This window comes from Macaca thibetana, chromosome X, assembly GCF_024542745.1.
Source record: "Macaca thibetana thibetana isolate TM-01 chromosome X, ASM2454274v1, whole genome shotgun sequence".
NCBI classification, from domain to species: Eukaryota; Metazoa; Chordata; class Mammalia; order Primates; family Cercopithecidae; genus Macaca; species Macaca thibetana.
In genome coordinates, this window is record NC_065598.1 from 3,106,514 (window position 1) to 3,123,615 (window position 17,102).

Consider the following 17,102-nt stretch of genomic DNA (forward strand, 5'->3'; position numbering starts at 1 on the left):
AGGTTCTCGAGATGACATCATCCTGGAGTAGGGTGGGCCCTAAATCCAGTGACAGGTGTCCTCATAAGAGACAGAAGAGGAGACACAAACACAGTGGAGAAGGCCATGTGAAAATGGAAGTAGAGACTGCAGTGATGCAGCCACAAGCCCAGGGATGCCTGGAGCCCCCAGGAGCTGGGAGAGGCAGGAAGGATCCCCCCTAGAGCCTCTGGCAGGAAGCAGACACAATTATCACACATTGGGCAGTGGCCCCCAAAATATATGGCTATGTCCTGACTCCCAGTACCTGGGAATGGAACCCTACATGCAAAGAGGGTCTTTGTAAATGTAATTAAGGGAAGGCTCTTGAGAAGAGATAATCCTGCATTAGGGTGACCCGAAACCCAGTGACGGGCATCTTTCTGAGAGACAGAAGAGGAGACACAGACACAGAGGAGAAGGTCACGTGAAGAAAAAGACAGAGACTAGAGTGATGCGACCACAAGCCCAGGGATGCCTGGAGCACCCAGGGGCTGGGAAAGGCAGGAAGGATCCTCCCCTAGAGCCTCTGGAGGCCTGAGACACCTTGATCTCAGACTCCTGGTCTCCAGGATGGGGAGAGCATAAACTCCTGTTAAGCCCCTAGTTTGTGGTCCATTGTTATGGCAGCCACTGGAGACTCCTAAACCACACAGAGGGCCCCAAGAGAGCCCAGTGGTTCAAGCCTCACATCCTGGTGTACTGTGTCTCCCCAGACTGTAATTTACAGGGTCAAGACATATATGGAAGTTCCTCCAAGTATAAGTCCCTCCAAGGTTGTCCAGAGCTAGAAATAGCCAACAAAAAGTTCATGAATTCTATCAAATTCGGGGATGCCAAAACTTGCATATAAGGTATGATACTACTTACAGAACAGTCTGTTTGTCAATTATGCATTTGCCTCCACACACAAAGTTTGTGGAAATCATACCTGACGCACAACTTTTAAAATCATCACTTGCGCACGTAAAACATATACTCCCATGTCCATGGCGAACTACTCACAAAAGCCAAAAGGTGGAAACAGCCCAGGTGTCCGTCCATGGATGAACGGACAAACAAAACAAGGTCTGCCCACACGATCGAACACTATGTGCTCATGAAAAGGAAGGAAGCCCTAACACAGGCTATAGCCTGGATGAACCTTGAAGACATCTGCTCAGAGAAAGTCAGACGCAAAAGCTTACATTTTGTACAATTCCATTTTCAGCAGGGCCATTTTTAGCAGAGCCCAGAATACCGAACCCTACAGAGAAAGTCAGTAGATTAGTGGCTGCTTAGGGTCGGGGTCCCCAACCCCTGGGCCACAAACTGGTAGTGGTCCATGGCTTATGAGGAACCAAAATGGGCCACACAGCAGGAGGTAAGCAGCAGGCAGGTGAGCGAAGCTTCACCTGTATTGACGGCTGCTCCCCATGACTGGCGTTAGCACCTGAGCTCCGCCTCCTGTCAGATCAGCGGTGGCATTAGATTCTCATAGGAGCACACACCCTGTTGCGAACTGCGCATGTGAGGGATTTAGGTTGTGTGGTCTGTGGAAAAATTGTCTTCCACAAAACTGGCCCCTGGTGCCAGAAAGGTTGGGGACCGCTGGCTTAGGGCAAGAGAGGATGAAAGAATAGCAGCACAGTGACAGCTGAAGGGTGCAGGGTTTCTTTTTTGAGCTGATGAAAATGTTCTAAGATTAACCATGGGGCTGGCTGTACATAATCGTGTGTATACTAAAAGCCACTGAATTGCACATTTTAGATGGGTAAATTGCAAGGCGTGTGAGTTCACGCTCCATAAAGCTGTTTAAAAAATAAAATAAATAAGTCAACAAAATAATGAGTAATAACTTAGAAATTGTTACTGCTCTATTACCTTGCTTGAGGGGAGGGGAGATACAGTGTAGACCCAGTTTGACGTTATGTGCCCAGAAACTCAGATTTGATAGATCTTTCCTGGCAGTTTCAAGTAAAATAAAAAATAAATAAATAAAGCACCAGATCTGAAATTTGGGCAGTGATTAAATCCGACCGCTAAACCTTGGTTTATATCTGCACATGTCAATATGGGTGTCAGACGGCAGACACGCACATCGGGTACCACTGAATACCTATGGGATCAAATACTGACCTTCATGTTTCCTAATCGCCTTGTTCTGTCAACCACGAGCAGTTTCTTAATGAGGTCTCTGTGTAGGGGAAGGAGACAAAAAAAAAAAGAAAAAGTGCACAGATTATATATCCACATCAGCAAACGCAGCACGGCAACAGAGATGAGGTCTACCCACTCCGAGGACCACGGCTCATTTCCATTTTAGCAAAACATTTTCTAGTGCTTATTTCCTACCATCACCGGCTCTTAAATAACCTATGCAAGGCTGGGTTGCCCCCTGCATGGCTGAAGCTAAGGGAAGGGGGTTGATTACATCTTTGTCAAGAAACTACCCCTTTGAGTAGAAAAGGGTGAAATTTGTATGTGCCTGCAGGGAGGATCCAGACACTTAACGTAAACATGCCTGTCAGGCTGTCCCTGCAAAATAGAAGACATCTGCTTTCACCAGCATCCACAGTCACACGCTGCCCTGGGGGTCTGCTTTCACCAGCATCCACAGTCACACGCTGCCCTGGGGGTCTGCTTTCACCAGCATCCACAGTCACACGCTGCCCTGGGGGTCTGCTTACTGATGGGATTCCTGTTTAAAAGGCTGGCTTTCCCATAAGCACACACATTAGGATGAGTCTCCTAAGTCTGCTTCTTCACTTGTAATCTTCCTTTTTAAATAACAGACCATGTCAGAAACACAGCAAGCCGGGAGGCTGGGCACACTGGCTCACACCTGTAATCCCAGCACTTTGGGAGGCCGAGGCGTGCGGAACACTTGACGTCAGGAGTTTGAGACCAGCCGGGCCAACATGGTGAAACCCCATCTCTACAAAAAACAAAAACTTTAGCTGGGCATGCTGGCACATGACTGTGGTCCCAGCTACCTGAGAGGCTGAGGCACAAGAACTGCTTGAACACAGGAGGTGAAGGTTGCAGTGAGCTGAGACTGAGCCACTGCACTCCAGCCTGGGTGACAGAGCTACACTCAGTCTCAAAACAAACAAACAAACAAACAACAACAACAGCAGCAAGCTGGTTCAATTAGGATGGGTAGTTAGAGATGATGTTGAAGACTTCTAGTAGATTAGGCGAGTTTTAAGATGCGCATTTATGGAAGTGGAAATGATCACGTGTGTCTGCATGTACACATATAATACACAGAGTATATTATGTATAATAATATACATAACATGAAATAATAATATAATATATTGAAGTCCCCCCAAACAATCCAATACCCACGACCCCGGTGTAAGCATCTAGGCTTTCCTGGCATAAACTACGTCCCAGGGAAAGTAGCATGAACTTGGACTGGGCCACTCCCAGGTTCGGTGACGGACTGCAGAGACTCCGACAAGCCAGGTGACGTCCCAGGGTCAGACTCCACCATCTAGACTGTGAATCTCACCAGTCCTGTCTGATCGGAAATTCCTGCCACCATGCTTTCTGAATTACAATGGGATGCTTGTCAGACTTCACTGCTTCTTTGCCTCTAAGTAAACCTCAGAGACCATCTGTCCGCCCACCTGAGGCTGGGATTTTGTATCCATCCTGCAAGGCTGAAAAGCTTTGAGCAGGGTGGGGAATATAAAAAAATCACCGAAAAGTTACAAACCTTTCCACTACTTAGTGAGTTTCTCCTTCATTATTTTGACATGCTCCCCTCTGCCAAATAAAAATCAAGGTCATCAAATGCTATACCCCCAAAACATTCCCAAATAAATGTGGGGCTTTTTCCTCATATGATTTACACCACTGCCTGCCCCCTTATCACACACACTTAAACTTAAAGCTCACTGGAGTGGGATTATAAGAAAGGTTTATTTATGCTTTTATATTTTAAATAAACCTGTTTTCTTATAATCCCAGTCCAATCACCTTTAAGTGTGTACACTAATGGGGCAGGCAGTGATGTAAATTATAGTGGAAAAAAAGCCCTACGTTTATTTCAGAATGTTTTGGTGATCACCTTGATAAATTTCAATTTGTGTGTGTGTGTGTGTGTGTGTGTGTGTGTGTGTGTGTGTGTGTCTGGCATGTAAGAAAACAAAGTGTTTGATGACCTTGAATTTTTTTTTTAATTCTTTTGGTGTTTGGCATGTAAGAAAATGAAGATTTATTTAAAATACAGGGCACAGTGGCTTGTAATCCCAGCTATGCAGGGGGTTGAAGTGGGAAGATCACTTGAGACCAAGAGTTCGAGACCAGCATGGGCAACATAGTAAGGCCCCCGTCTCTACAAAAAATCAAAACATCGGCCAGACATGGTGGTGCAAGACTGTAGCACCAGTTACTCGGGAGGCTGAGGTGGGAGCATCATTTGAGCCCAGGACGTTGAGGCTGAAGTGAGCTATGATTGTGCCACTGCACTCTAGCCTGGGTGACAGAGCAAGACATCCAACTCTTAAAAAAAAAAAACAAAAAAAAGTAAAATACCAAAGCAAACTCTTATAAAGCAGAGTCTAGAAAGTAAAGAGTGTGGATGGGAAGGGGCCCCCGAAGACGCAAAGCCCTATAAAGGAACAACAGAAGTGTCCACAGCTGTAGATGGGTCCCTTGACCCCAGGATAAGCGACACATCTGCCGGCACTCTTTTGATGCACTATAGCCAAAATTCTAAATTTTATTTATGATCCTGGCACCAGCTGGCTCCTCTCAGATGCAGGTACTTTCAGGCATGAAAAAAACCCCGGCAGATAATACCTCTACTGAACTGGCAACAAGTCCCGAAGCTTTGTTTTGGTGTTTTCTTTTAAATGATATTTCTTTCTATAAGGAATGTCAATCCTGACATGCCATTTGCCCAGGCGACATGTTTACCGGGTCAAATGATAAAAGTTGCAGGAACCAACATACGACTTTAAGAAGCTGAGAATCAAAATTCTAGCATCACGGCCAACCAGGAACAGTGATTTGGATAAGAAAATGCATCATTAAGGCCAGGTGCAGTGGCTCACGCCTGTAATCCCCACACTTGGGGAGGACAAGGCAGGAGGATCAGTTGAGCCCAGGAATTCAAAAGCAGCCTAGGCAATGCAGCAAGACCCCCATAGCCATCTCTACCAAAAAATAAAAGGAAAGATATGAGTCACTGAGGTCTTGCTTCTCAGTCAATTTGAGAAGATTTAACAAATAATGGAAAGAAACGAAGTTTTACTCAACTACCACTGTTCCTGCTCTTGGTGGACCCGCACTGGGTATGTAAAGAGACAGGGACATTGTGGGGAACACTGGAAGGGGCTGGGAGCTACATAAAGAGAGGGATGTTAGATCAGACAGTACCAAGATGGTCACCGCTGGTTCCCTACTCTCTAGGAGAGAAAGAAGGAAAAGTGGCAAGAGTCCAGACTTTGATTATGCTTCTGGTGTGTTCTATTTTTGCAATTCCTTTTTTTGTTTGTTTGTTTCCACAGGACATTGGAAACCTCTCTCCCTCTCCCCCCGCCCTATATATATATATATATATATATATATATATATATATATATATATATATATATATATAATTATTTTTTAAATTTTTTTTTGAGAGGGTCTCACTCTTTCACCCAGTCTGGAGTGTAGCAGTGCAATCACAGGTCACTGCAGCCTCAACTTCCTGGGCTCAAGCAGTCCTCCCATCTCAGCCTCCCTAGTAGCTGGGACTACAGGCACATGCTACCATGCCCAGCTAATTTTTGAATTTTTTTGTAGACATGGGGTCTTGCTACATTGTCCAGGCTGGCCTCAAACTATTGGACTGGCCCCAAGTAAGCCTCCTGAAGTGCTGGGATCACAGGCATGAGCACCTCACCTTGCCAAACTCGATCATAAAAGTGCTTTGCCATCCACTTGATATAATGTCACTCGACTCAGATGGATTTGGGGCCTGAGAGACAGGTTCTACACAATCCTTTCTATTTCCTTCCAGAGCAGTTGGCTTCTGAGGTGCTGTTTCCCCTGACACCTCCCTGTCTTACCATTCACTGGACAGGGTGTTCCTTCTAGGCGATTCATTGTTAAGCGGAGCCTCGTTTTCTTGCTAAAGTCTTTTAAAACCTGCCTCTAGTGTGTCAAACACAACACAAGCTCAAGCCAATAAAACACGACCTTATCTTCTGTTCAGACTAAGAACCTCTGGTTAGGATGGGGTGCATTCGCCACCAAGAAACTCAACTGAACGTAGCCAGTGGCCCCATAAGGGGCATATTCAAAACAACCTGGTCCGTCGCCCTGAAATAAGTCTTCTCCAAACTGAACTTCCACTGGCTCACAAGAAAATAGGCCATGGAAAATAAAAGTTTAATTCTCAACTAGATGCATTCAGCTCTAGTTTGTGCCCAGGGGGCTGGTGCACCCATTAACTCATCTGAAAAATACAGTGAAACAAACAGAAATCAGTGCTTATTGCAGTAAAAATGGCTACCAGGTGACCCGATTGGGTAAGGTAGCCAGAAAACCAAAAGCATTCTTATATTTAACAAAGTATCTTTTCTCCCTATTGCAACAACCTTAATAAAATGTGCATCCAAAGTTGCCAATATCCAGCAACTATGTAAATGTTTGTAAAGCAACATGCTCAGAACTGAAAATGTTGACGTTAAAAAGGGCTTAGAGGTTGAGCATAATTTAAGCCGGAGAGAAAGGATAAAACTCTGCTAAACCCATCAACAGTTCTGCTAGCCACAGAACTAGGATCCTTCTTGTCAAATTCCAAAACTGCTCTCTCATAAAATACGACGACAAACTCATTCATTGGCTCATTTTAAACATAACATATCACCAAAAGAATAAAATACAGCCAAGACTCATTAAAATGTGAAGTTATCATTAAAGTAGAATACTTAAAATCTTTTTCTTTTCTTGTGGAAAAGACAACTGTCCAAAATAGTTTATGCGCAGCACATTTAATACCACAATATGGTATCCTGCTGAGTGCGTGTTTTCATGGTGATTTTAGACACTTTAAAAATAAACACACCCCATGACGAGGCAAACGGTTTACTTACTTTACATGGAAATCCAAATGTCTGGGGAAATCTATTTTGCCTGCAAGAATTTTCTGATAAATGCCAAACGGGTTGTCATCAAAAAACGGAGGAAACCTGTTAGAAAACCAAACATGTATTTTTAGTGGTGAGTAAGCATGGAAAAAAATCCCTGCTTTGTAAAGATAGCTATTTCTGCTTAACACAGGCAGAAGATAATTTATTTCACATGCACTCTTCCCCGCACACTGAAGTTGTCACGATCTGAAAGCACGTGACACTCAGATGGTTTTAAGAGGCAAGGCATCGTGTGCCGCAGCCCGATGTAAGGGAAGCTCCCTTGGAGAGAATATAAAGACCATTTGAGAGGCAGAAGGCAACTCCTTTGAGCATCTTATTCAGAGGGGCCACCAGCCCATTCCTTAACTGTGCACTAAACACTGGACGGAAATGCTCTCTCATGTTTACCGGGGTGAATCCACCACCGTGACCAAGCATGGAACTCAAACGTCTCAACAGCGAAAAGATAAGCAGTCCAATTAAAAAATGGACAGGTGGTCTTCACAGACATTTCTCAAAAGAAGACATGGAAAAGGCCAACAGGTATATGAAAAAAATGCTAAGTGTCACTAATCACCAGAGAAATGCAAATCAAAACCTCAATGAGGTAACAATCATCTCAACCCAGTTAAGATGGCCATTACCAAAAAGACACTGTAATCCCAGTACTTTGGGAGGCCGAGGCGGGTAGATAACCTGAAGTCAGGAGTTTGAGAGCAGTCTAGCCGACATGGTAAAACCCCATCTCTACTAAAATTACAAAACTTAGCCAGGCATGGTGGCGCGCGTCTGAAATCCCAGCTACCCAGGAGGCTGAGGCAGAAGAATCACTTGAACCCGGAAGGTGGAGGTTGCAGTGAGCCAAGATCATACCATTGCACTCCAACCTGGGCAACAAGAGTGAAACTCTGTCTCAAAAAAAAAAAAAGACACATACACACAAAAATAACAAATGCTGGTGAGGGTGTGGAGAAAAGAGAACTCTTTTTTTTTTTTTTTTTTAAGACAGGATCTCGCTCTGTCTCCCAGGCTGGAGTGCAGCGGTGCAATCTCAGCTCACTGCAACCTCTGCCTCCCAGGCTCAAGCGATCGACCTGCCTCGGCCTTCCAAGTAACTGGGACCACAGGTGCCCACCATCACACTGGCTAATTTTTGTACTTTTTGGAGGCGGCGGGGGGTTCACCATGTTGCCTAGGCTGGTCTTGAAGTCCTGGGCTCAAGTGATCCACCCAGCTTGGTCTCCCAAAGTGCTGGGATTACCAGCATGAGCCACCGTGCCTGGCTAGAAAGGGAACTCTCATGCAACGCTGGTGGGAATGTAAACTAGTAGAGCCACCACAGAGAAGAGTATGGAGGTTCCTCAAAACACTAGAAATGGAACTCCCACATGACCCGGCCATGACATTACTAGGTATCTGTTCAGAGCAAAGGAAGCCATGATATCGGAGAGACATCGGCACGCCCATGTTTACCGCAGCACTATTCACAACAGCCAAGATAGGGAATCAGCCTAGGTGTCCACCCGCAGATGAGCAGACAGTAAAGAAAAGGTGCTATCTACACACAGTAGAATACTATTCAGCCGTGAAAAGGAATAAAATCCTCTGATTGGCAGCAACACGGATGAAACTGGAGGACGTTACGTTAGGTGAAATAAGCCAGGAAAAGAACATTAAACAGTACTTGTGCTTACTCATACATGAAAGCTATAAAAAGCTGATCTCCTGAAAGGATAAAGAAGAACAGAGGATACTAGATTCTGGGAAGGGAAGAAGGGAGAGATAGGGAGAGGTTTGTTAAAGGATATAAGATAGGAGGAATATGTTCCAGTGTTCTATAGCCTTGTAGGGTGACCATAATTAGCAATAAAATGTCATACAGTTTCAAATAGATACAGGATATTCAATGTTCCTAACACAAAGAAATGGCAAATAATTGAAATGATGGATATGCTAATTAACCCTGATCTGATTACTCCATTCTTTGTATCAAAGCATCACTGTGTACCCCATGAATATATACAATTACTATGTGTCAATTTAAAAAATAAAATAAGCCTGGGAAATACGGCAAAACCCAGTCCTTAAAAAAAAAAATTTAGCTGAGTGTGGTGGTGCACACATGTAGTCCCAGCTACCTGGGAGGCTGACAGGGGAGAATCGCTTGAGCACAGGAGGTCAAGGCTGCAGTGAGCGGTGATCACATCACCACACTCCAGCCTGGGTGACAGAGTGAGACCTTGTCATAACATAAAATAACATAACATAACATAAAGTAAAATATAGGCCGGACGCTGAGGCTCATGCCTGCAATCCCAGCACTTTGAGAGGCTGAGGCGGGCAGGTTACTTGAGGTCAAGAGTTCCAGACCAGCCTGGCCAACATGGTGAAACCCGTCTCTACTAAAAATACAAAAATTCGCTGGGCATGGTCGCCGGTGCTTGTAATCTCAGCTACTCAGGAGGCTGCGGCAGGAGAATTGCTTGAACCTGAGAGGCAGAGGTTGCGGTGAGCTGAGATCGTGCCACTGCACTCCAGCCTGGGTGACAGAGCGAGACGGAGTACATAAATGAAATAAAATGTAAAATAATTGTTAAAGTTTACAGTGGTAAATACGCCACTATGGCCAAGAACAGGACATCTTTCTCGAGGCTTCCTTCAGTCTACAGCACAAGCAGTACCTGATATGTCCTGCCTTGGAGAGCTCGGTACTGAGCCGGCTTGCACGGCACTATAAGGCACCCTCAATAAACTGCAAGTGAACGTCAGTGAACTACTTTTTTTTTTGAGACAGGTCTTGCTCTGTTGCCTCCAGGCTGGAGTACCGCAGCGTGATCCTGGCTCACTGCACTGAGCCTTGACCTCCAGGGCTCAAGCTATGCTCCCACGTCAGTGTCCTGAGCAGCTGGGGCTACAGGTGCACACCACCACACCAGGCTGATTTTTTTTTTTTTTTTTAACTTTTGGTAGAGACGAAGTCTCACTATGTTGCCCAAGCTGGTCTCAAACTCCTGGGCTCAAGTGATCCTCCCACTTCAGCCTTCCAAAGTAATGGGACTACAGATGTGAGTCACCACACCCATCACTGAATTTCTTTATACTCCTCATTCACGGAACAATATGTGGCAAGCAACAGGTGATCAATAAATGTGTATAGGCCAATGAAAGAGCCCGAGTTTATCATATTTTTCTTTTTTGTGAGACAAGGTTTGACTCTGTCACCCAGGCTGGAGTGCAGTGGTGCAATCATAGCTCACTGTAGCCTTGAACTCCCCCAGGAGGCCATCCTCCCACCTCAGCCTCCCATGTAGCGGGGACCACAGGTGTGTGCCACCATGCCTGGCTAATTTTTTGACTTTCTATAGGGATGCGGTCTCACTATGTGACTACTTTTAAGGTGCAGGAGCAGAGTCTGTATTTGTAACTGAGACTGGGTGGTCTGCAAAGCTGACCAAAGCTCTTTGCCCCAAGAAAACCATTTCTTGACCCCTGAAGACCAGGAAAAAGACAGAAATACATGCAAATACAGCCTTGAAAATAGCAGTGCGTGTGTGAAAACAAGATTGTCATGCTATGCTTTGTTGACTGTAGTAAAAAGATTGCAGTCCTGCTGCAGAAACCAACAGACTTTAGTAATATCTAGAAATTTTAGAAATATGTGAAATAAACTAAAAAACATATATACTTAAAACTGCAAAGACCAAGATAAATCCAAGAACACCTAGAAGTCAACTGTATTAGTCCATTTGCAGTCTGCTATAAAGAACTACCTGAGACTGGGTAATTTACAAAGAAAAGAGATTTAGGCCAGGCACAGTGGCTCACGCCTGTAATCCCAGCACTTTGGGAAGCCAAGGCAGGCAGATCACAAGGTCAAGGAGATCGAGACCATCCTGGCTAACATGGTGAAACCCCATCTCTACTAAAAATACAAAACATTAGCTGGGCGTGGCAGCGGGCGCTTGTAGTCCCAGCTACTCAGGAGGCTGAGGCAGGAGAATGGCGTGAACCCAGGAGGAAGAGCTCGCAGTGAGCCGAGATAGTGCCACTGTACGCCAGCCTGGGTGACAGAGCGAGACTCCGGCTCAAAAAAAAAAAAAAAAAAAAAAGAAGAAGAAGAAGAAGAAGAAAAATAAAAGAAAGAAAAAGAGATTTAATTGACTCTCAGTCCCGCACGGCTGGGGAGGCCTGAGGAAACTTACAAATCATGGCGGAAGGCGGAGGGGAAGCAGGGCACATTTACCTGGTGGCAGATAAGTGACAGCGAGCAAAGGAGGAAGTACTACACTTTAAAACCATCAGATCTCCTGAGAACTCTCACGAGACAGTACTAGGGCAATGTTGCTAAACCATCAGAAACCACTCCCATGATCCAACCACCTCTCACCAGGTCCTGCCTCCAACACTGGGGATTACATTTAAACATGACATTTGGGTGGGGACACAAAGCCAAACCACATCATCAACCAGTAAGTGTATACTACACACCTACATGTCCGAGGCACAAGTTGTACTTCTGACATTTTCTCATACTGACCAGGACAGAGACTCATATTGGCTCAAAGTCATGTTTTCTATTTAGCTTCTTTTGACTTAGATACTCCAATTCAGGTATTCTAGCAATGGAAATACCTTACAAAATGGAGCTTTCAAATGATACCCTCACTGATGATCAGAAATGCCAATGAGCAAAAATAATTCTCTTGTAGATTCCAAATCACTTCCTGACCTTAACGAAATTCAGTGGAGTGGGTGGAATGAGAGGTCTCCAGGAAGTTACATCTGTGATCCTGCCCCACCAACCTGCGAATGGGACCTTATTGGGAAATAGGGTCTTTGCAGATAGAATTAACTCGAGGAGCTTCAGATGACATCATCCTAGAATAGGGTAGGTCCAAATCCAATGACAGGTATCATCGTAAGAGACTGAAGAGGAGGCACACACACAGAGGAGAAGGCCACATGGGAACAGAGGCAGAGATGCAGTGAAGCGGCCACAAGCCCAGGGACTCCTAGAGCCCCCAGGAGCTGGGAGAGGCAGGGAGGATCCTCCCCTAACGCCTCCAGAGGGAACTGGATACACCTGTAGTGGATTGAACTGTGGCCTTCAGAAAGATCCATCCACGTCCTAATGCCCAGACCTGGAATGAGACCTTATTCAGCAACAGGGTCTTTGCAGATGTGATTAATTGAAGGATCTTGAGATGAGAGCGTCCTGGATTAGGGTGGCCCTAAATCCAATGACAGGTGTCCTTCCTTCTAAGAGACCAAAGGGGAGACAGAGACACGGAGGAGAAAGCCACATGAAGGTGGAGGCAGAGACTGCAGTGATGTGGCCACAAGCCCAGGGACTCCTGGAGCCCCCAGGAGCTGGGAGAGGCAGGAAGGATCCTTCCCTGGAGCGCAGTCCTGAGGCACTTTGATCTCAAACTTCTCGTCTCCAGGACTAGGAGAGGATAAAATTCTCTTGTTTAAACCTTCCAGTCTGTGGTAGTTTCTAACAGCAGTGCCAGGACATTCACATGTAGAACTACACACATGATCTGTCCAATACACTTCAGTGAAGAAAAATTCAAAGGAAAACAAAGAGGAGAAATACAAAGTACAAAAATGAAAATCAATGGCAGAGGTGACAGAGAAGTGGGGGTGGGTTACATGAGGAAGTGAAAGATACTAGAGAAAGGTAAATGATTAGGTGTGTGCGATCTTCCTTCTTAAATAACATTTCAGTTGCTCATTTTGCACTTTAGCACGAAGGTGACTTTTCCAATAGCATCTCTCTTTGGTCCGCTGGTTCTGGAGTTACGAGCCACCACAACGTACTGATAAACCACCCAGGCCAGGCTGGGAAGCAGAGCTCTGAGTACGGACACTCGTCAGATCTGCGTGTCCGATCTGCGTCAACACTGCCGCCTCAGACGTGAACAACCTCCCGAGCCCGTCCTCCCTCACCCACCCGCAGAGTTCTCTGTAACAGTAGTTGGGGGACTTGTATTCCTGTTTCTCTCTAGGTTTGGGTGGTGACCCTGTCTGAATACATTCAGCTGTGTGACTTGATCGGGGAAATGCACAAATACAGGAATGGAGCATTAAACTCCAGGAGGAAATGTGTCATACATACCTAAAAACATTATGGAGAATATTAAACGACGTGTTGTTGGACAGTAGACACTACATAAGATCATGGGAAAGGTATTTAATAAGCAGAAAAAAATAAATAGTAAGTGAGCACTAACTGATGATCTTGCCCGAAAGAAAAGGCAGAAACAGTATGTGTGTGTATGTGTCTGAGAAACAGCACTCCCCCGGACGCCTGGGCAGTGCCCTCTGAAACCCTCAAATTTCTGTCTCTAAACATACAGACTGCTTCCAATTCTTACCAAGTGAAGAATAAATTCTCATTATATGGCATTTGGCATTATTAAGCAAGCTAAATTGATCTGTGGTGACAGCTATACTAGTAAGGGCAATCTACTAATCAGCATGAATGCAAGCTCGAGATTTTCACCTGAAAAATTCACGCTCAGGCTAGGCACAGTGGCTCATGCCTGTCATCCCAGCATTTGGGGAAGCCAACGCGGGAGGATTGCTTGAGCCCAGGAGTTCAAGACCAGCCTGGACCACACGGTGAGACCTCGTCTCTACAAAAAATTTAAAAATTAGCTGGACGTGCTGGTGTGTGCCTGTGTTCCCAGTTACAGCTTCTGTAGTCCCAAGAGGCTGAGGCAGGAGGATCGCTTGAGCCCCGGAGGTCGAAGCTTCAGTAAGCTATGACTGTACCACTGCATTCTAATCTGGACACAGAACAAGACCCTGTCTCAAAAGAAAAAAAAGAAAAAAACGCTCATGCAGTGGCTCACGGCTGTCATCCCAGCACTCTGGGAGGCCGAGGCAGGTGGATCCCTTAGAGCCTAGGAATTTGAAATCAGCCTGGGTAATATAGCAAGATCCTATCTCTACAACAAATTTTTTAAAAATTAGCCAGGTACAGTAACGTGTGCCTGTCATCCCAGCTACTCAGGAGGCGGAGGTGGGGGGTTTGCTTGAGCCCAGGAGGTTGAGGCTGCACTGAGCCGTGACTGCACCACTGCACTCCTGACTGGGCAACAGAGCAAGACTCTGTTAACAAAAAAAAAGAAAAATGAAAAAGAAACACACCAATTGTGCCACTAGCTCTATCATTTGCCAGTAAAATTTGAATGTAATTATTCCACCTATCTACATCTTCCAGTAAAGTGGATGGTCCAGGCAGAGATGCCCTGGGCGCTGCGAGCTGATGTTCTCCCTTGTACTCAGCTGGGAAAACACCCTCCGAAACTATCGGCCGACACATTCCCTGCCCCACTTTCGAAGGCCGGGGCCGGCCTTGGAACATGGGTGCTTTGGAAATGCATTCACGAAAAGGAAGGCAGAGGCTTTTAGAGAAAAGAAGAAAGCCGTCACTAGAATTTCACTAGAATTTCATCCCACCTTGACTTCTTCCTCAAAAATCCTTGTCCCGATACCTTCAGATTAAAATCTAAAATCTAGGCCAGGCGTGGTGGCTCATGCCTGTAATCCCAGCACTTTGTGAGGCCGAGGCAGGTGAAACACTCAAGGTCAGGAGTTCGAAAGCAGGCTGGCCAACATGGTGAAACCCCATCTCTACTAAAAATACAAAAATTAGCCAGGCATGGTGGCGTGCACCTGTAACCCCAGCTACGCGGCAGGCTGAGGCAGGAGAACTGCTTGAACCCAGGAGGCAGAGGCTGCAGTGAGCTGAGATCACGCCACTGCACTCCAGCCTGGGCAACAGAGAGAGAGTCCCTCTAAAGAAAATAATAATAATAATAATAATAAATACATATAAAATCTGTGCTCCTCAGATGAACCAGGGTGGGTGAGGTGGGAGATGAGACAGGGGAATTCAAGGGCCAGATAAAGCGGAAGGAGCAAGCACTGGGGTGTGTGAGGGTTGGGGCTGAGCGGAGGGTGAAAATATAGCCCCGGGCGCGTTGGCGTGGGCATCATAGCAGTGGCTCTCAAAGTGCAGTCCCAGGGTGGCTTCCCGACCCCAATTTAGGGATGGGTGAGGTCGTTTTTCTGACTCCAGCTTTGAATAGTGATGAATTTTCTTCCTATGCCTCAACTCAGCAACACGCTATGCAGCACAGCAGACAGTCTGCAGACGAAGGGAGGAGAGGCCAGCAGTCCTGGTGAAAGCTGGACACTAAGAGATTCGCAAAACCCAGAAAACACGGCCAACCTCCTCACGAACGTTTTCTCTCTGTCACCCAGGCTGGAGTGCGGTGGCGAGACCACAGCTCACTGCAGCCTTGACCTCCCAGCCTCAGTGATCCTCCCGCCTCAGCCTCCCACAGTACTGGGACCACAGGCGTGCACCACCAAGCCCAGGCAATTGGTTTATTTCATTTTATTTTTTGTAGAGATGGGGTCTCACTATGTCGCCCAGGCTGGCCTCCAACTCCTGGGCTCAAGTGATCCTTCCACCTCAGCCTCCTGAAGTGACAGGATTACAGGCGTGAGCCACCGTGCACAGTCTGAATGGTTTCAATTCTAGAAAGTGCGGTTACACATTTTTTCCATTAAAAAATGCCATTTATGTTCACCTCTGTGATTATTATTTAACTTCTCATATATATTACTTATGTATTCTGTTTATTTATATTTCAGTCCCACTTTAATTTCAAATGCAGTCAGCGTGGACAGCTGTAACAAACAGAAATGAAAGTTCTGCGGGTTGTTAATAACTCTGAGCTATGTGTTAAAGGGTTCCCGAGGCCAGCATGTTTGAGAACCGCTGCACAATGCCTGACGCTCTCCATGGAAGAGGCTTCATTGCAAAGAGATTCTACCTTCTCTAGAATCTTCTGCACCCTGTCTGCTATGCTGTATTGTCTTAGTTGACACCTATGAGGAAAATTCATCACTATTCAGATCTGTCGTTGGAAAAATGATCTCACCCATCTGCTAAAACACACTTCCGGAACCCAACAGTCCTCTGGGATCCCTCTTTGAGAATCATTGCTGTCATAACTAAGACAAGATGCCCTGGGGCTTTTTCTCACCCTACACTCTGCTCTATGCCGTGCGTGCCCCTGTGTTTTGTTCTTGATGCTTTAGCTGATTTTTTTTTTTCTTTTTCTGAGTCAGTGTCTTGCTCTGTTACCCAAGCTGATGTGCACTGGTGCAATCTCAGCTCACTGTAGCCTCAACTTCCTGGGCTGAAGCAATCCTCCCACCTCAGCCTCCTGAGTAGCTGGGACTACAGCTACATACAACCACACCCAGCTAGTTTTATTTTTATTTTTTGTAGAGATGGGGCCCCACTACGTTGCCCAGGCTGGTCTTGAACTCTTGGGCTTAAGCAATTCTTCTGTCTCAGTCTCCCAAAGTGCTGGGATGACAGACAGGCATGAGCCACCGCGTCTAGGCTTTACCTGACTCTTGAGTTAAACTCTCTGGGAGAATAAAAACACGGAAATGGATGAGAAAAGAGAATAGGATGGGAGAAATCGGAGCTGAGCTTGGGTCCTTGGAAAGTGCATGAGTGATTTTGTTCCAGAATGTGCCACACAATTTTCATCTGACCTAAACATGTCTCGTTCCATGAAAATAAAATCTGCATCATGATATGACCTCCTTCCCAATCACATGGCAGATTTTACCAAACAGATGTTTTCCCCTGTGCGTAGTGGAAGATTGAGATAACCAGTTAAAGCAATAAAACAGACAAGGCACAGCCTCACTTGATCCTGCTAAGAGTGGGAATCCATCAAATGGAGCTGGAATAGGGAAGGTGCAGACACGGGCTGCGAAGGGAGCAGGAGGACTCTGACTGCAGGCCGGCTCCACTTATGTGTGCAGCAACGCCCTCCCTCTAGCCACCAGAAGTTTCTGGGTTGGAGGAGGTGAGGAGAGCAGCTTGGAAGCATTGCTCTCAGAGACAGGCAACACATACAAAAT

General features: G+C 45.9%; 1 protein-coding gene across 4 annotated transcripts in view; it reads right to left on the reverse strand.

Moving 5' to 3' along the window:
• Window positions 1-17,102, reverse strand: part of LOC126946414 (cAMP-dependent protein kinase catalytic subunit PRKX) — a 219,727-nt gene that overhangs the window by 123,750 nt on the left and 78,875 nt on the right. For all 4 annotated transcript variants that reach the window (XM_050776669.1, XM_050776671.1, XM_050776670.1 and 1 more), the window contains exons 5-6: window positions 7,098-7,193; window positions 2,137-2,194 (exon numbers count right to left, since the gene is read on the reverse strand). In XM_050776669.1, coding sequence (XP_050632626.1) covers window positions 2,137-2,194; window positions 7,098-7,193 — 154 coding nt within the window. The remainder of the gene's footprint in view (window positions 1-2,136; window positions 2,195-7,097; window positions 7,194-17,102) is intronic.